The 20,548-nt window shown below is 41.0% G+C and overlaps 2 protein-coding genes across 4 annotated transcripts in view; one reads left to right on the top strand and one right to left on the bottom strand.

Moving 5' to 3' along the window:
• RPGR (retinitis pigmentosa GTPase regulator) overlaps positions 1 to 20,548 on the top strand; it is a 274,383-nt gene that overhangs the window by 155,422 nt on the left and 98,413 nt on the right. The window lies entirely within an intron of this gene.
• The window catches only part of OTC (ornithine transcarbamylase), a 56,603-nt gene that overhangs the window by 35,067 nt on the left and 988 nt on the right, over positions 1 to 20,548 (bottom strand). Inside the window, exons 2-4 of the mRNA XM_067722588.1 lie at positions 14,189 to 14,327; positions 12,640 to 12,721; positions 1,712 to 1,799 (exon numbers count right to left, since the gene is read on the bottom strand). Of these exons, the coding sequence (XP_067578689.1) occupies positions 1,712 to 1,799; positions 12,640 to 12,721; positions 14,189 to 14,327 (309 nt within the window). The remainder of the gene's footprint in view (positions 1 to 1,711; positions 1,800 to 12,639; positions 12,722 to 14,188; positions 14,328 to 20,548) is intronic.

A 20,548-nucleotide genomic window follows, 5' to 3' on the forward strand; every position in this document is an offset into this window, starting at 1 on the left:
ACTGAGACTTCTTTCCTGACTGTGGCCCCGGCTTCAACCCCTAACCAGCTTGTAATATTTGCTCTTGAATAAAGTATATTTCACTTTTGTGGAAACAGTTATTAGGCAAATATAATTCCAGTCAGTGGCAGCATATTTGGAAGAAAAACTCATTTATGTTTATTTATTCTTTTTGTCCCTTGCATCCAGAAGATGAACACAACACTTCTTAATGCTGACATTGTCCCATCTGAAATACTGTAACTAAAAGGTTTAAAGATGAGTTATTTCAAATCTCTTCAGCAATTCAAATGAGGTGGATTTTTAGTATATACTAGGGTAGCTGCCATACAAAGCAGCCAGTGTCTGCAAGGAGTTGCTTTATGGCACATCGTTTTCAGAAAATAATCATTAGTCTTAGATATCAAGGGCAAAATATTTAAACAAAGACATTTTCTCTGTATTTCTCAATCAGACATGATACAATAGTGAGGGCACTGCATGAGGAGTCAGAGGGCCTATGTTTCAGTCTCTAACTATAGTTAAGTGGGTAAGAGCCTTTTCCCACCTCCACTTTCATCTAGGTAGGGCTGAGCTAATAGTACTTGTCAATAGAATGTGAGTGGAAGTGATTGTGCCACTTTCCTGCTAATGTGGCTTTAAAGCAAGCATCCGGTCTCCATGCTATCTTCCCCTAGCTCCTGGCTGGATGCTGACACCCAGGATAACCTTGGAGGCCACATGTTGAAGATGGTAGAGCCATTCTCATCCAGAGTTCCTGAATGGCCACACAAATAATCAGTCCTTCCGTCTTATCAATCAGGAACATTTGCACTATGTTAAGCCATTGACATTTTGAGATTTTTGTGTTATAGAAGCTAGTATGTCCCTAATTAAGTTGTTTCACTTCTTTATGCCAATATGTTTGGGTTGTTATAAGGATTAAATGAGTTAGAACAATGCCTGACACAGAATAAATGTTCAATAAATGTTAGCTATTAATATCACTACCTGCTCTGATGCTAGCAGGTTATGGGTCATGGAACATGTCAGTTTCCCTGGACCTCCATTTCTTCAACTGTAAAACATAAGAGTCATGCTTGGACTTCCCTGGTGGCGCAGTGGTTAAGAATCCGCCTGCCAACACAGGGGACACGGGTTCGAGCCCTGGTCCAGGAAGATCCCACATGCCCGGAGCAACTAAGCCCGTGCACCACAACTACTGAGCCTGCGCTCTAGAGCCCGCGAGCCACAACTACTGAGCCCGCATGCCACAACTACTGAAGCCCGCGCGCCTAGAGCCCGTGCTCCGCGGCAAGAGAAGCCACCGCAGTTAGAAGCCCGCACACCATAACGAAGAGTAGCCCCCGCTCATCGCAACTAGAGAAAGCCTGCGTGCAGCAACAAAGACCCAACACAGCCATAAATAAATAATTAATTGATTAATTAATTTTTTAAAATGTCATGTTTAATGACCATATTTTCCAAAGTTTGAAATTTTATAATCAGAAACCTCTTCAAATTGCTAAGAAAAAATATTATCTTAACCCATGGAAAGTGGCCAGAGGATGAGGGAGAGGCATTCAGAACATCAGATAAAGAGGGAAAGAAGGAAAACAGAACAGTCCAAAGGATGCCGAGAGGGAAAACCACTATTTAAAGAGAAGCATATTTTCTTTTTGACATTTATCCATCAATTCTGAAATAAGCTTCAAAGAGAAGATTTACAAACCGTGCTGTGTCCATGAGACTTTCATTCACACCCAAATGAATATCTTGTGTGGTAAGAAAACAAGGGTGTCCTCCCAGAAGTGCAAAGCCTACAGTAAAAGAGAGAGAAAAAAGACATTTTGAAAAAAAGAAAGTAGCCAACAAAATTGTGAGCAATCAGCACCATCTCAATTGAAAAGTCAAAATCTTTCAATCTCACCAGCCTCTCTGATAGGGAATTCCCAGGGAAAGCATAATGAGGAACGGAGAGAAGTAGATGAAATTTTCTGTACCAGCGCTTAACTCTCCTTCAGATGTGTGCCCATTTCTCCACCCTCTTGTTGAGATCTTGGCAATATGGGGCATGTTCTCATTTGGAGACTATACCTCATTTTTATTCTTTAAAATATATAATGATGTCCACCAGGAAAATGGGAAAATAAACTATAGTATGGGATATCATGGATTACAATGGAGTACTATTCAGTAATAAAAAGGAATGCACTACTATACATACAACATGGATGAATCTCACAAGCATTATGCTGAATGAAAGAAACTAGACACAAAAGAGTACATAATGTATAATTCCATTTATATGAAGTTCTAGAATGGGCAAAACTAACATAGAGTGGCTGAAATTAAAGCACTAGTTGCTTCTGGAGAGGCTGATTGGCTGGGAAGGAGCATTGGTGAACTTTCTGGGGTTACAGGAATACTTTATACCTTGACAGTTTGTATGTTACAAACCCATATACGTGAGTATATGTATTCCTCAACACTTATTGAACTGTACACTTAAGATCTGTGCATCTTCCAATATATAGATTATAGGTTAATTTTTTTTAAATAAATTTATTTTATTTATTTATTTTTGGCTGCATTGGGTCTTCGTTGCTGCACACGGGCTTTCTCTAGTTGTGGCGAGCGGGGGCTTCTCTTCATTGTGGTGCGTGGGCTTCTCGTTGCAGTGGCTTCTCTTGTTGTGGAGCACAGGTTCTAGGTACGCGGGCTTCAGTACTTGTGGCACGTGGGCTCAGTAGTTGTGACTCGTGGGCTCTAGAGCGCAGGCTCATGTGGCACACGGGCTTAGCTGCTCCATGGCATGTGGGATCTTCCAGGACCAGTGCTTGAACCCGTGTCCCCTGCATTGGCAGGCAGATTCTTAACCACTGCACCACCAGGGAAACCCAAGCCCTTAATTATTTAAAAATTGAAAATAAAGTGAGTATTGAAATGGCAATTTCAGGTCACTAAAAGTCAGCAAGATCAGAAGGTCATTCAACTGCTGTATTTATCCTCCAACCAAGACAGGGCTAAGTACCACTCACATACTGCCCTCACCACTTTTCAGCCCTCCATGGGATGTGAGGTTATTGCAGACATCTGAGCAGATGAGGATGGCTCCTTCCCCACCCTCATAGCACATTCCATTGGTCTGGGGAGGATGACACAGAGAGGGGCCTGCCCCAAGCCATAGCTAAACTCTGTGGTAACAAGGAGAGCCCTTTTACCACATGCCCTGAGGCAAAATTATGGGAAATGGTGACATCCAATCAGAACTTTACTTTCTCATTTGAGACAGGTTCAATAGGCAGGCTTTCTTAGATATACAATGTAAAGGCAAATAAGTATAATTACAAGATAGAGACGTGTCTGAGGAATTTTGCAAACATTACTTTTTTCCTCCTTATTGTAATATACCTACTTTGTCTTTTGGAAAATATGCAACAGTCACAATTTTCTAATCCTACTTGTTTCCCATGAGAAAGGAGGAAATCATTAATCTCATGGTGAGTTGGGGGACAAAGAGTTTTAGACTCATGAAGGGGAATTTGACCCAAAGTGTCATGAAACAGCCCACTGAAACCTTAATGCAATTTGAATGTGGATAGGTGATATTAACAAATAATTTTTATTAGGTATGATGATGATATTGTAGCTATACAGAAAATATTCTTATTTATTTGAAATATGCATACTGATATATTTTGAGGTAAAATTTCATTGTAGCTTTAATTTACTTTAAAGTATTTCACTAACTGGGACTTCTCTGGCAGTCCAGTGATTAAGACTCCATGCTTCCACTGCAGGGGGCACGGGTTCGATCCCTGGTTGGGGAACTAAGATCCCGCATGCCATGCTGCGTGGCCAAAAAAAAAAAAAATTTCACTAAGAAAAATGAACAGATAAATCAAAGAAGGCAACATATTAACAGTTGATTGATGTAAGGGGTATTGGGGTGCTCATTATGCTAAACTTTCTACTTTCTGTTCATTTGAAAACTTTCCTAAGTAAAACAACAACAAAAAATCCACGACAAAACAATTGTTCTCATTTCTGTTACTACATTTAAAAAATAATTATATTCTACCTATTTCATACTTAAAAGTATTCTCTTATAAATGCCCCGACCAAATGGTTTTTTAGCTACAGGTCACTATGCTCTGACTCTAGCAATGACTAGTCACAGAGCACTACCAGGTGATGGCAGTTCAGAAACTTTCTTCCACTGAATCCTTCACTCTGACAAAGAGCATATTAGATATTATTATAAGAATTTTATAGACAGGAGTTTTGAGAGTCAAAGAGTCTAAAAACTTGTTCAAGATTGTTTTTAAGAACCTGGAGCTTTCTCCTAGGAGAGCCAGCCCCTAAGCCAACTTACATTGGGATCTACAGAGGCAGGACAACATAGTGGAACTAGATTCAGTCTTCATCTGAAAATCAGGCAGTTTGCCTAGAGCCCTAAGATCCCTTGCAGATCTGATGTGCTACATCCCAGGTAGAATGAGAGAACATGAAACACACAAACAGTCCTACTTGCTATGGGCCTTGTAATAAAGAATCGGACTCAATTTATGATGTTTGATTGCTACCCACCATCACTCTCCCTTCTCCTCCCGCCCTGTGCACGGGCATCTTCACCCCAGCCTCACCCCACAACCACAATAAAAGCACAAGCCATATAATTTTCCTGCTCTCTAATGCCACTTTGGGACCAATTTTGGAGCTAGCCCTACTCTCCCCAGAAAGCCACATTATGTGAATAGTAAACCTTTTCATACCCTCTTGGTGCAAGTATGTTATCCTCACTGTCAACAATCAAACCAAATTTTGGTGGGAGGCACATCTTGTCTCTGTGGAGTGACCACAACAAGTCCTAGCCTCATGGCATGGTTCTAAAATTTATTCATTCATTCGAAAAGTATGTGCCTGGTGCCGTTCTAGGCACTGTGAAAAGCATCGTAAACAACAAGGTACAAGTCCCTGCCTACCTGGAACTTTCATTCTAATGGGGGAGAGATAGATAATAAACTGAATGAGTAAATTAAATATCTTGTATGTTAGATGTTGACAAGTGCTACATGAAAAATAGAGCAGGGAGGGAGGATAGGCAATGTAAGGAATAGGAGTTATCATTTTAACGTGGTCAAGGAAGCCGCATTGAAACATACAAGACAGTGGGAAGAGCATGTCTTGAGGGCCTGAGGAAGGGTCATGACTGGTGGATTCACGGCACAACAACAAAGTTAGTGTGGAAGGTATAGAGTGTGTGAGGAGGAGAGTAATAGTTGGTGAGGCTGCAGAAGGAAGGTGGGGAGGAAGCGACAGCTTTGACTTTTGTCTGAGTGAGACGGGAAGCCATCAGAGGGTTGGAGCAGAGGATGACATGATTGGACATATGTTTTAATAGAACATCCATAGTGGGGCAAGGGCAGGAGCAGGGAGACCAGTCAGGACACTTGCAAAAATCTGGCTGAGAATCGATAGCTTGGACCAGCATAGTAACCACTGAAGCAATGAGAAAATGATTGGATTCTTGATATATTTTGAAAGTAGAGCCAGCACTCAGTTGATAACCTTACTTCCCACCTCAATGAAAAAAATGGTAACAGAGAACTTCCAGATTCCATCACCCCATTTCCATACTTGTCAGCATCTGTACCTGTGTGTTCTGCTTCCCTTCCTGTTCAGCATAGATGAACTTTCCATACCCCATGTATGAACTAGAAGCCATGCCCCCTCACCTACTCAAGAATGTTGCTCTACCAACTCTTCCCTTTCTCTCTTACATTACCTGCATCGTGAATAGGCTATTCTAATTTTTTCACTCATTAATTTTAAAAATGCAAACTTTCTCTTGTCCTTATTTCCCTTGCCAGGTATCCATTTAATTCTTTGCTCTCTTTGCAGCCAAACTCTTGTTTTTTCTCTCTCTCTCCAGTTCCTCATCTCATTTCCTTCAAATCTATTCCCATAAGTCTTTGGCCCCCCAACATGGCACCAAAACTCCCCTCACCAAGGTTACCAATGACTTTCACATTGCTACATCTAGTGGCCATTTCAGTTCTTATTTTTCTTGACCTTGGAGCAATTAACAAAGTTGTTCACTGCCTTGTCCTTGATAAACTTCCTTCGCACACCATCCAGGACACCACACACTCTTGCTTTTACATCTACCTTGGTAGTTGCTTCTTCTCAATCGCCATTGCTGGTTCTTTCTCTTTTCCTTTACCTCTTAATGTCGATGTTCCCCAGGGCTAGTCCTTGGTCCTCTTCTCCCCGTCTACACTTATTTCCTTTATAATTGTATCTGGTCCCATAGCCTTAAATACCATCTGTATGCTGATGACTCCCAAGTATTCTAGGTCAAATTTCACTCCCCTACTCCAAACTAATACCCAGCTGCCTCTTCAACATCTTTGCTTGTGTGTCTAAAAGACATCTCAAACTCAATACTTCCAAAACTGAACTCTTGATTTTCCCCTCCATCCTGCCTGACCTGCTCTATCCTGCTCCATCCTGCCCACAGTTGCTCAGACAGAAACCTTGAAGTCATCCTTGATGCCTCTCTCTTACCTGATACATCAGGAATCTTGTTGGCTCTCCCTTCGAAACATATCCCGAATCTGGCCCTCCTACCCCTTCCTCTGCCACCACCCTGGCCCCAGCCTCTATGTACTATAGCAACCTACTGACAGCTTTCCCTGCTTCTATCTCATCTGCACCCCCAGCCCCGAAGTTTATTTTCAACAGAGCAGTCAGAGAGATCCATTTAAAATGCAAGTTAGGTCACATTCCTCCTCTGTTCAAAACCCTCCAAAGATTTCCCTATTGTACTCAGAGTAAAAGGCAAAGTCCAAATAATGGAGTACATGTTTCTCCCTCACTTCCAGGCAGTCTTCTCCTTGCCAAGAGCGCTTATCACCTTCCAACGTGATATATCATCCACTTAAAATGTGTTATGTCTATTGTTTTTCGTCTGTGTACCAACTAGAATGTCAACTTCATGAAGGCAGGGATTTACCTCTCTTTTTTTCACTGATATATCAATCTCAGGAACCTAGAATAAATACTGGTACATAGTAAGTATTCAACAAATACTTACTGAACAAATGCAGGAAGGATTTTGACTCTGGAGAGAGGACCCGTTCTTTTCACTTGCAAACATCTCCTAATTTTGTTAATGGAATTTTCTATTACGTGTGAAGTGAGCTAATGCGATTTAGTGACGATTATAATCACTAATCACTCTTGAGCCCTTAATCTATTTCTAAACAGGGGAAGTCACCTAAACAAAAATGAATACTGCACATTCATCAAGAAAGTATTTACGGTGCACCTACGATGTGCCTGGCACAGGGATGAATGCCATTGAGGGTTGGGGACTGTGGAGGAAGATTTCAGAGGAAGTTTAAGGCCTCCTGGCAAGTCTGCTTGAAGTCATACTCTTACTGTGACAACCCAGGATTTGTTTGTTGGCTTTTCATTTTTCTCTTTGTGCTATAACGAAGATTCCCGTCAAGCCTGGACTTATGAGGTAGGGATAGGAAGAGAGGTTACAGACATTGTTAAGAAATAGGAGTGGAAGCTGTGAATGAAGAATGTTGCCTGCCCTGTCAGCACACAGATGATGCTGTGGGCTATTATCAGCCACTACCACCGCCCCGAGGGTGAGTCCTGAGGGAACTCCGAATGGAGACGAAAGGGCTGCCCACTGCCAAGCCCTCAGTCACTACAGCCACCCCAGCAGTGCACCCTGAGGGGACTCCGGATGGGAAAGAATGGGATACGGGCCCTAGATAATTAAGGTGCATATCAAAGGAATGATTTCCATGAGCCCAGATTCTTGCTTCTTCCCATACATAAAAAAGTGCTAAATTCAGTAACTTGAGATGTCTGGTTTTCTTTCATTAACGGTAATTTTTTGATGTTCCGACGACCTGGATTTTGTTGCAAACACTCCTGTATATCCTGGTTCCTCCCCCACCTCTTCAGAACAGTCCCTCAGAGCTACCTGAGAGGCTGCCTTCCAGGCTTAAGTCCTCAGCAAGTCCACCGAATAAAACATAATTCTCAACTTTTAGTTTGTGCAATTTTTTTCAGTCGACAAAGCCTTCAGCAGTTCTTGAAGAAGATTAAATGGGAGGACATTGCTTCTAAGAAGAATTGCCTCTGCAATTTTTGGTCACCGATCGAAAAGAAGCCTCAGACCCCAGTCCAAAAGTACAGGTCAAGCATTCACCAGTTCATCAGACGTGGATGGCATTAAGTGGTTCTGGAAGGTGTCAGAGGTTCTGAGAAGCCACCAGGAGCTGCCATTGCTGAGGAAAGGAGGACAGCTGGACGGGTCTCTACTCTCTCTTCACTCTTCATCCAGAGGAGTTTGTTTTTATCTGTTTCACTTGTTTATGCGTACACATCAGATATTTTTGAACAAAGGATTTCACCTGTTAATATCTTAATTTCTGTCTGGGAAAATAAAAGTACATCTTATTTTACTGTTTCTTTTCCTCACAGATCTCTGCAAGCTTTGGAGGAAGGGTTATATATAGAATTCACGCTCTGGAAATGTAAAGGCTCTGAGAGCTCTTGCTGGTAGAACTAAGGCAGCTATTAACCTCTCTGTGCTTCGCTTTCATTCCTGCAGCATAGTATCACTTTTTTTATATTGCCACCTCTGTAAAGATGATGAATTTGAAACAGCTTGGAAAGCACTAGCTTCCATTTCACCTTGAAAGTCAAATACCACTGTTAAATATTGAAAAGAACCATCTCGTAGGATGCTCTGTGCATTTTTCCATCAGCTGCCACACTTACCAAGATTAATAAATGTATCCACCTATCTGCTCAATTAATTTGCAATAAAAGAGTATAGTCATCAGTAGACACACAGGAGAATTGTACGGTTTGGCAGGCAGGCATACACAAAGAGTGGGTGAGGAATGAATAAGCTACAACTACACACACAGCAACATCGATACAGCTCCCAAACATAGTGCTGAGCAAAAGAAGCCAGACACAAAAGAGCATATGCTGAATGACTCCATTTCTATAAAGTTCGAAAACAGCAGAACTAATCTGTGAGGTTAGAAGCCAGGATAATGGTTACCCTTTGGGGGCGGAGCAGGGGTTGGGCGGGGGGAGTAGCAACTGGAAGAAGATACAAGGGAGGGCTTCTGGGTGCTATTCACATCCTATTTCTCTATCTGGGTATTAGTTACAAGGATGTGTTTACTGTAATAATTCATTGAACTGGACACTTAATGATTTGCGCACTTTTCTCTAGGTGTCTTACATTTTAATAAAAATATTACATGGGCAATTAATATGGCTTGATTTGGGTGAAGAATTTTTTTTAATTAATTTTTATTGGAGAGTAGTTGATTTACAATGTTGTGTTAGTTTCTGCTCTACACTAAAGTGAATCAGTTATACATATACGTATATTCACTCTTTTTTAGATTCTGTTCCCATATAGGTCATTACAGAGTATTGAGTAGAGTTCCCCATGCTATACAGTAGATTCTTATTAGTTATCTATTTTATTGGGTGGAGAATTTTATTTTGTCCCCCGAGATAAGTATAAATGCTGCTGTATCTTTGCAACTCAGGCCTGGGATGGAAGCCTCAAGGACTGTCCTCTGAGGATCACCCCATCCCAGAGGCTGACACAAATCTGGGGTAGCAATTGACAGTTTTAATTACATCCTATTTTCATTCTAAATACCAAGGTAACAGGTTTTGATGAAAAATTGTGTTAACCGACAACCATTAAGATGCACATGTACACAGTAGAAATGCTCTGCCATGTTGGGGGTTGAGGTTTACCATTTCTGTACACATTTAAATCAGCTGCTTACTCTGACTGATTCTCCTACTGTTGAGTTTGGCAGGATGCCATATGCAGTGAGACCCATGGGTATTTATTGAGGATAGTGATGAATATTCTGTGAACCATAACTTTTTATGATCGTATGTTCCTTTTCTCATATATTTGTTATAGTTTGTAATTTTGTGCAGATTTCAGAGCATTTTTTTTTTTTGGCCTTGCCGCACGGCATGCAGCATCTTAGTCCCCCGACCAGAGATCAGACCTGTGCCCCCTGCAGTGGAAGCGTGGAGTCTTAACCACTGGACCGCCAAGGAAGTCCCAGAGCATTTCTCTATAGAAAACCATCATTTAACAAAATGCTTAATGCGACCTGTAGAAACAGCTTTATTGGAATAAAACATGACTAATAAATGTCTGAATTAAATTAGACACTTAAAAATACATTTAATAATAGCTTCTAATCCTGGGTCTGCCATTTATTAGCTATATGTCTGTGGGCCTTTTGCTGAACCTATTTCAGCCTGTTTTCCTCAGTGGTCTCACCCTCATGGAGTTGTCATGAGGACTGAGATAATCCATGTAATTAATGTAGAGCACTTAGCACAGGATCTGTACCCAAAAGCTTACTAAATCTTCACTCTTGGTTTTATTAGTAGCTTAACTACCACGTGATATGTGCATGGTAAAACTGATCACTTATTCAGGGGTATTTAAATCGAAAATAACATTTGAACAGAGAAACGTGGTAGACAACACTAAGAACCAAGAAAAAATAATCTGAAAGAAACTTAAAATTGAGAAATTTCTATATATTAATCGATTCTTTTTTTTTTTTTTTTTTGCGGTACGTGGGCCTCTCACTGTTGTGGTCTCTCCCGTTGCGGAGCACAGGCTCCGGACGCGCAGGCTCAGCGGCCATGGCTCACGGGCCCAGCCGCTCCGCGGCATGTGGGATCTTCCTGGACCGGGGCACGAACCCGTGTCCCCTGCATCAGCAGGCGGACCCTCAACCAATGCGCCACCAGGGAAGCCCATATTAATCGATTCTTTTGATGACTTCAAAAAAGAACACCTCTCTTAAGTACTAATGATTTTAAAAGATGATAACCAATGTTGAAAAGGAGCAGAATTTCAGAATTACTGACTGGCTTATGCAATATTCATTTTTCCTTTACTAAACGTCAATGTCATTGTGACCTTTTAAAGAACCCAGCTTTAAAGAGCAAAATGTTCTCAGCAGTTTTCTTCCTAGGACTTTAAAGATTAGATGACACTTTATATGTTTCCTTTCTTCCTCCTTCCTTCTCTCAAAGGGCAAGGGGAGTGCATTAGTAAGAACAGTAAACATGAGATCTGAATCCTGGTGCCAATTTGTATTAATTGCATGAACTTAGCAAGTCACTTGATCACTCTAAACTCCATTTTGTTATGCATTTGAGGCACCTCATTGCTGATCATTACAAGGCAAGAATTGCATGAAGTAGTTGTTTGCTTCTGAACCCTAGAAAGCTCTGATGCTTGTAAGTAGGATAAGATATGCAAAGGATCAACCAACATGTTTTTGTTTGTGGTACCTTTTCCTCAGTCCTATCCATTTGCTCATTTGGGCAGTCATATTATTGATTCAAGGGAGGTCTGATGGAGCAGAAATGCAGAGAGAAACAAGAGGTGATGTATGGCTTATGAGTTTCAAAACAGACTTTTTGAAACTCATTACAGAGATCATAGTTTGAGAAAAAAGAAATTTTGAATTTCAACAGCTTAGGATTTCAGGCACAAACAGCAGACTTGAAAGAATACATGGATAGTCAGAGCCAGTTTTTCCTCTTGCTTTATCACCTGGGAACTGGAAGGGGAAGAAAAGCTGCAAGAGCGAAGAAGCAACAGAAATAGACTTTTGACACTGTACCCTGCTGTCGGTCCCCCAAGCCAAGGACTGAAGGGTAGGGAGCATGATGGAAATTTCAGATGAGTTTGGGGAACCCCAGAGCTGAGATCACCTGTGTCTTGCTTTTAAGACAGCGTTCTAGGAGGGAGCAAATGTTCTAGAACTGCCTAGCACCCAGAAAGAGGAAGGAACGGTAGAGTAGAGAGAGCCTTGCAATATCTCTGTGCCCACTGTGGCGTGCAGAGCCGCCAAGAGGTTGAGAGAGCCAAACCAAGAGATAGCTCAGATCCTGTGATCAGAGTAAAGCAAACTCCACAGTAAATGGGAGCCAGTCAAGGTCAAATAGGTCTGGTCCAAGGTTCAGAAGTCTCAGCAGATTTCAGCATAGCCATGTGATGATGATGTCCTGATGACCAGTGACCAGATCCCCATAGCTCTTAGATTCCTGGACATTGAGATACTCTCCAGGACTTAACCATGACTGTGGGGAAAAGGGGAAGAGACCCTAAACGGACACAGTAAACACTTTTTAAACAACTGAGGATTGCCTAGCGTTGCAGAGATTGTTTCCATCATCCAGCAAAATTGATACAAACAAGGAAAAGTTCTTTACATGTTAGAAAAATACACATTTCTTGCTGACATGAGTTGGAGGCCTGAGAATTTATGCCCACTGACATTCTGTACTGAACATGAAGAATTATTTGGGACTTCTACCCAAGTCCTCATGGAATCCCTACAGATGAGACTCGGCCTTCTGCTTGCAGCTTCTATGAGAATTGGGAAGAGCATGCAGAGGCTTGCACTACTCATTCTCAGTGACAATGTTTGCCCTTTGTTGTTGCCAAAGAGACAAACAAATGCCCCCACTGGGCTACTCCTCCCAGGTCCTCACCCTCTGGCCCCCTCTTCAACACAAGTCCAAGTTTGTCTACGGACTCACCTGTTTCTGTGGACAATCTTGTTCGAGTACTTCTTTTTTCAAAAATCATGCCTAAGGACTTTCCTTGCAGTAAAGGCAAATACTGAAAGTCAAGGACAAGAATACAATTAAAATGAAATATACATTTTATATCCAATAGCAAGGATTACGTTTCAAAACTTATTCTTTACATTATCAGAAAATGTAGAATAATTAACACTGTTCCCAAACAAGTGTTCAGATGTTATTTAAACAGTGAATTTAAAGTGTTTTTTTTCATGTTGTATACAAATGGGGGAAGGGAGCAGGAACTCCCACAGCTTACTGACACGTAATGAGAAAGTAGTATTAGTTGCTCTGGGTTCAACCTGAACATTTGTTCCAAAGTTTATTAATATTTCACACTGGAGCCATCTTCTTACTTAAATCCGTGAAAACCTCTACCAGTGTTCAATGCCCTTGGAGATGCTTGGTTCAGAAGTGTTTTCTCAGCTAGGAATGTGCTTCTCTGTCGCAACGTGGGGTACTCAGACTCCTAAAGATGAAGCTCCAGAGTTTCAGCTACACTTTCATCACGCATCCTTGTGAGAGTGCAAAGACTTTGTTCCTAGAAGTCATGTGGAAACAATCTGGAGAGTTTGGGTGTGGGGTGGAGCTCTGCCTCCTTCCTCTTCTGTAGATGGACTTCCCAGTAGGATGAGTTCTAGAACAAACACATTCCTGCCAGCTAACCTTCCTCACCACGAGGTGTGAAGAACAAAAAGCCTGGGATCTTGGGGGACATTTTCTCCTTATTTCAAGGTCTTCTATAGGAACCCATAGCAGTTAGAGTCACTCCTATTTTCAGTTCGTTCTTAGGAACTTGGAGAGCTAGTGAACTAGATAAGAAAATCAAGGTTGTGTAAAACTTTCTCAACCTGAAACCAGCTCTTTCAAATGCTTCTGAGCAAGCTTGGAATATGAAAACACTTTCACAATTAAGCAGTCTAAATGAAGCTGCTGCATTAATTAAGCGTGTTTCAAACATAAATTGCTTAAAATGCAGAATAATGCTTCCCGCAAGGCACCATATCCCATCTCTTCTCCTACTTGGTTACCATTTAATTGTTTATTTGCTAATCTAAATTTTTTAACACTGTCACATCATCCTGAATTTTTAAAAATTATCCTAATGATGATATATCTGATATTCATCCACAATTGAAATTTGTTGCTAGAAAAAATGTATCATCCTTATTTTTCATTTGATAGAAAACACACAGAGAAAAGAAAAAAGGTATAAAAATAAAATCCTTCCAGAGAAATGATTCCTTAGGTTCTGATTCAGTTAATAATGACTTTCAACATTCCACATGAAAGAAATGCAATGAATTGTCATTGAATAACTGATTTTTATGCTTTTTATATGCCTGTACACTCAGTGATAATCAATTACCTTGCCTGTGTAGTTTCATTACTTAGCTACTGTTTAGGAATTTTAATGTATTTTCTTTTCCCTCTTTCTCTGGAAAGGCTGTCATTAAAAAGGCTGATTGGTAGCAGTGGAAGGTAATGTGGAAATGCTACATACCTCTCCTTTCTGTTTTATCCTGTATTTCAGATCTGCTGATAGCCATAGCATATACTTAATCTCTTCTCCTGTAAAGTTCTTTAGAGTGAGGAGGTCACGACCCTTTAGCTGTACTTTATTTTGTAGTGGTTGTCCACATCTACAAAAAAGAAAAAGAGAACTATACATTGAAGAAAACAAAATCTAAAAAAAAACAAAAAAACAAAAAACAAAATCTATGTCCTATGGTAATTCATTGTTTAATTCTTGACACAAAACATAGCAGACACATAGCAACATTGCAAATTGGTATGGCTGTGGTTTACATTTTAGATAGCCAGCATCCTGAATGTTGAGAGAAAAGAAAAATTTGAGGAAAGAGGCTGAATTCTTCTCTGCTGGAAATAACCATATGAGTGGCTTTGTTACGTATTAGTTAGGCAAGTTACCTAAACTCTCTCTGCACCTAAATTTCTCACCTAGAAAATGAGTATAATAATCTTATAGGGTTGTTGTAAGGATGAAATGATTTAATACATGGAAATCAGACAGTGTCTGGCATATAATAAGTATTTGATACATTTTAGCTATTATCATTGAAATCATTCAGTGGTACAAACAGAGTTTGTTATGTACCTATAATAGAAAACAATTTCATTCTTTTCCCTCTACTGCCCTTCAGATCTATTCTTGAAGATTTGTTCTTTATTGTCCCTGGTCAGATACAATGGACCCTGTGGCTTTTCTATTAACTTTTAGGGGGAAAAAAGTCCTCTGCTTATTTTATTCCCTCAAAGAGTCTCAGTAAAAGCATGTGTAATAATAACAATGATTTTTGTTTAACTTTAAGAAATGTACTGCAGGGCTTCCCTGGTGGCACAGTGGTTAAAATTCCACCTGCCAGTGCAGGGGACACGGGTTCGAGCCCTGGTCCGGGAAGATCCCACATGCCGCGGAGCAACTAAGCCCGTACACCACAACTACTGAGCCTGCGCTCTAGAGCCCGTGAGCCACAACTACTGAGCCTGTGCGCCACAACTACTGAGCCCGCGCACCACAACTACTGAGCCCTCGTGCCACAACTACTGAAGCCCGCGCACCTAGAGCCCATGCTCCACAGCAAGAGAAGCCACCACAATGAGAAGCCCACGCACCGCAACGAAGAGTAGCCTCCATTCGCCACAACTAGAGAAAAGCCTGTGCCCAGCAACGAAGACCCAATGCAGCCAAAAATAAAATAAATAAATAAAATTTTTTTAAAAAGAAATTCAGCAGATTTCTGAGAATAAATTTAGAGAGATCCACCATGATGGATTTTCAATGCCATGACTAAAGTCTGAAGACAAAAAAGATACCAAGAGCCCCCCCAAACAGAATTAATGTTGAGGCAAGAGCAAGTATGGCCTGTGGCCTAGGCTGGACACAAGACCTAAGAGTCATGGAGGAGACTTGACTGTGGTCTAGTATGTTGCTAAAGCTGAAATCCTCTAGGGCTCAACCACTCCAGTATTGTATTTGCACTACTAGGAACAATGATTGGACATATGCATGTGAAACAAAAGCATTATAACCTTGGATCCTATGCCTAGCAGCCTGTGTCAAGTGCAAAAACCTGGAAAACTGGTGAGAGGACCTGGTGGGATAAGTTTTTGCCCATAGCACTATGAGGGCCAAATCCGAAGTACATTAATAATGAACTATACCAATATTTTGGTTACCTCTTTCCATGAACCCCTTTTGGACAGAGTAAGTCCCCTGGGTTCTTGGGGACAAAAAGAGTGGAAAGGTAGATCTTGTAAATCTGTCATACTAGCCTGTGAGAGTTGGAGTAATTAACTGGAAAATTTTTTAAAAACTGTATCTCACCTGGTGAAGGGGGTCGTACTGTTTACATCATTGAAAAATCATTAGAGCAGCCACCGCCTTTCTCAATTCTGTCCAGGAGGCGGGGCAGGAAATGTTGTCTTGGGAAAAAGAGTTGTTTTTCATAGATATCAAGAGCTAACCAGGAAAATTTATCACTGGAAGGAAAGCAAACACAATGGTTCCAGTTTAAATTCCTATCCTGTTTACTGTCTCCTCCCCTCTGCTCCAAAATGGAGTTGCCACACCTCTTTCCTAAGCTACTTAAAAATTAGAGAAAAGTAAAAAGCCTCCACAATTGTACCATGTTGAAATGCCTCCTCCACAGACCCCTTTTTTCCTGTCCGTATCAAGCATTTCTTGCTTTCTGGTGATAAACTCACACGCGAGTTAGCTAGGTAAAACCGCTGGCCTAAAGGGCTATTAAGTTCTCACAGAGACCCAGTGCTTCAGTTGGAAGCAGCCTACTCTAGTTCATGAGCCAGACCAAGGCCAGAATCACTATTTTAGTGTTCCCATAAAATGCTTGGTCTCTTTGTACTCAAGTGTGTCTCCTTGGTAAACCAGACCTAAACCACATTATCATTCTTCAGCCAACACATAACGGGGAGAATACAATATTGGAGAAAACAATGGGAACCACATACAGATTTTCTGTCAAAACTGTCATGGCAGTCGGTTATAGCAGAGCTTTTGAAAAAGGCAACTCGTTTGTTACATTAATTTTATCCCTTGAAAAAATACTTACAGAGATTTCTTCACCCCAAACCACTGAATGCTAAGAAGTTAGGCCAAGGTAATAGTACCCTTGTGTTAGCTTCACCCAAATATCTTCCTAGCTAGAAAATGGAAGAGTATTCTCTATTGGCAGAATGAAACCTTTCATTGCTACGGTCTGCATTTTCCAACTCTAGTAAATTGTTTGGAGTAGCGGGGGCAACCTGGATGTGTTCCCTTGTATAATTGTATTTTGTTGGAAGAGAAAGTGCTTAATTCGAGTAAAATGTGGTCAGTCAGAAACTGACTTTGCCAGAGTAGGAAAAAATTCAGTGTTAAATGATATTTTGATCCCCATGGAGAGTCTGCGATAAAGACTTTAGCTTCTGGAGGCATAAGAGAGGGCCAGTGGGCCTTATGGCAGAGATTTTGGTGTTTCTTTAACATTGCAGACTGATACAAAAGGCATATTTTCTTGGTGTTTTTTTCGTCTTTACTGAGATTTTGGCTATATCTTTTAAACAAGGTGGGGGAGAGGATGGGGGGATATTGAACAAGGGGAGATTGGCCAATTTGATCAATTTGGAAGGATCGAAGTCATCAAAGCAGTGGAATGAAAAGAGCAGTGGTTTTAAATATTCAAATTCGAGTCCTAGTTCAACTATGACCTTGGGAAGATCATTTTCCATTTTTGGCATTAATTCCTCAACTGAAAAAGTAAGAAAATGAACTACAAATCAGTGATCCTTCATGTCTTTGACTTCCACAACGCTCATGAAGTTCATAAATACAAGATTTCCCACAGGCCATACTGGAGCCATCTGAATTCTCAGTGGCCTAAATTTAATTTCATCCCTTTCTTTCCATCTCAGAAAGGTATATTGCAACACATGGCAGGGAGAGTGACCCTCTTTTCACAAAACACTTGAATATGATCCTATTGATTTGGAAAATAAAAGCACAAATCATTTCCAAATTTCTCTATTATTAACAATAATAATAATTTATTAATAAAAATATACCTGCAACATTTGTCACTGTTGCCACATGCTCACATGTGGTATAAATTACTATTGATAACTGGGTGACTAGATGGTTTCTAAGATACCTTAGATAGTCAGTATTCTAAAACTGTAAAACTTTGCCCTCATCTGAAAGTTGAAGAGTGGGATGAGGATTCGTGCAGACCTACTATTAAAGGGCTGGAAACGCGAAACTGTCGAAAAACTGTGGCCGCCTCTACTTCTTTTATCTTAGTTAAATTATTAAATTACTAAAAATAACAAACTAGAAATAAAACCCCAATTCTGCTGTTGGCCAAGGGAAACATAATGACCCCATTCCATTCCTGGTCTCATGCCTTGTATAATTTTCTGAAGTGAAGAAATATGTTTTGTTGTTGTTGTTTTGTTTTAACTAATTTATTTTTGGCTGCATTGGGTCTTCGTTGCTGCGCACAGGCTTTCTCTAGTTGCGGTGAACGAGGGCTACTCTTCGTTGCAGTGTGCGGGCTTCTCATTGCAGTGGCTTCTCTTGTTGCGGAGCATGGGCTCTAGGCGGGCAGGCTTCAGTAGTTGTGCCACGCGGGCTTCACTGGTTGTGGCTCGCGGGCTCTAGAGCGCAGGCTCAGTAGTTGTGGCGCACGGGCTTAGTTGCTCCACGGTATGTGGGATCTTCCCAGACCAGGGCTCGAACCCATGTCCCCTGCATTGACAGGTGGATTCTTAACCACTGTGCCGCCAGGGAAGCCCCAAGAAATATGTTTTTTAAAAGGCACTCATTTTCAATTATGATGGAAAATGTGAATAATCAAAGAGGACTGTTTTCTCTCCTCTACACAAGAGCGTGGATGGCCTGTAATTGCTTCGTCTGCATGTCCACGTATGTATAGATCGGCACGTGTGTGGGATGAAGGGAACTTAATGAGTTCTGTAAGCCCTTAGAGAGGCCTGGAATGAAATACCTGAAAACCAGTCACCTCCAGCTCCAATCCATAACCTCCACAGAACTGGGTGGCTTAGCTCAATATTCTCTGAAGAAATTTCTATTTGTGAGATGAAATTGAACTGCACTTACAAGTTGGTCTTCTCTGATAAAGAAAGATATTATTTTAGTGGTTTCTTTAAAAGCTATAAGTGGTTTCCTTAATAGGAGCAAATCATAGGACACTGTCTATTATCCAAACACAGCCAGGCTCTAGAGCCTTGTTTGTGAGATGAAAAGCCTATGGATTGGGTGTTCTCGGCAGTCTTGGTCTCTGATCCTATTGATTTTGTAAAAAAAAAAAAAAAAAAGAAAAGAAAAAATTACTGACTAAAAATGATTGATCCGGGAGCCTGTGTAGATGGCTTCGGCCTCACTTGAGCAGTCATTTTATCATGCCCATGGGATATGGCTGCTCGCTTCAAAACTGTGCAGTCCCTATTTTGTGGCACTGCCAAACCCTAACCACATATTTCCTACTACTCTCTAGCGCTACACTCACATGGTATGTAACAAGCGCCCTCCGCCTTTCCCAAGAGAGACAGGGGTGGGGAGGGGAGAATGGGGGAGTGGGAGGATACAGAAGAACCCGAATCTCTGCAGAAAGCTGAAAATCAAAGTAAAAGTACCATACAGGCAGAGATAATGGGGCGATTTTCTCTATTGTTAAGGGGTCATCAAAGATTATAGGTCTTATTGGAGATCAGCAATTCTGAAATCATCTAGCTGGCAGGTAGGGTGGCTAACAAAAAGAGCAGGAAAGAAAAATACTCACGCCACCTGAAGAGGACACCATTTCAGTGTTATGCCATTTTTCAATAGAGACTCATGCTCTGTAGTTTCTAATGACATGAGTGATTTGAGACTTTCATATTTTCAAATAGCAGGTATGGATTTGGGCTGACTTAGCCATGCTTTTGCCTCAGTCCCCATTCACTGTGAGAGATGGCTAGCCGGGATTTTCAGAATCATAGTCTAGCTACTGGATAGAGAAAATAGAATCTTAGTAAATGCCCCAAAATGCCTAAATATTTGGAAGAGGTTTTTACTTGCAAAAATTTAGCCTGTAATAATGGTTAAAAAAAAAAATCAGTCATCACTGTGATTTTCAAAGAGGAGTGTAAGTTTAAGCTCCAAGCTTTGGTTATTCATTCAGTTGATTGTTTCCAGCTCAGTGATGAGTCTTTGTTAAAAACCGTGGAATGAAATTTCATCGCACTTTCATCTGATGTAACTCAGCGGGATGGAATGATCAAATAATGAACATGTGCCTGTCACTTGACAGTTTTCACACACATTATCTCACTGATTATTGCTAGACTGTGATTTCATGTGTCTGGAATGAAATAACTTATTTACCTTATTTACCACCGTATCTCCAACACTTTGCTTAGGGCGTGGCACGAAGTAGGTGCTCAATAAGTGTTTATTAAATAAATGATTGAAGCACCCTGTGATGTAGGCAGAACAGGTATTACGCTTTCTCCCATTTTATAAGTGAAGCAACATCACAGAAAAGTTCAGTGACTTGCTCAAGGTTATATAGCCAGCGAGTGGTAGTGCCAGACCTTGAACCCAGTTCTTTAGACTCTAAACCTGAGCTTTCCTCCAGATGCTTGGTTTATGTAGTCTAACTCTGGCACTAACTAGTAAACCCCATAACCTCTCTGGGCCTCATTTACCTTATCTGTAAAATAGGAGAAGGCATTATTCTGTGGCTCTGAGGTCCCAACTTTACAATATCATTTACAATGTTGTTCTGGCTTCTGAGTGGTGCTAATGGTAGAGTCCAGAGAGTCCAGAGCTGTCAGGCGGCCC

The sequence above is a fragment of the Pseudorca crassidens genome, chromosome X, assembly GCF_039906515.1.
Source record: "Pseudorca crassidens isolate mPseCra1 chromosome X, mPseCra1.hap1, whole genome shotgun sequence".
Classification (NCBI taxonomy): Eukaryota; Metazoa; Chordata; class Mammalia; order Artiodactyla; family Delphinidae; genus Pseudorca; species Pseudorca crassidens.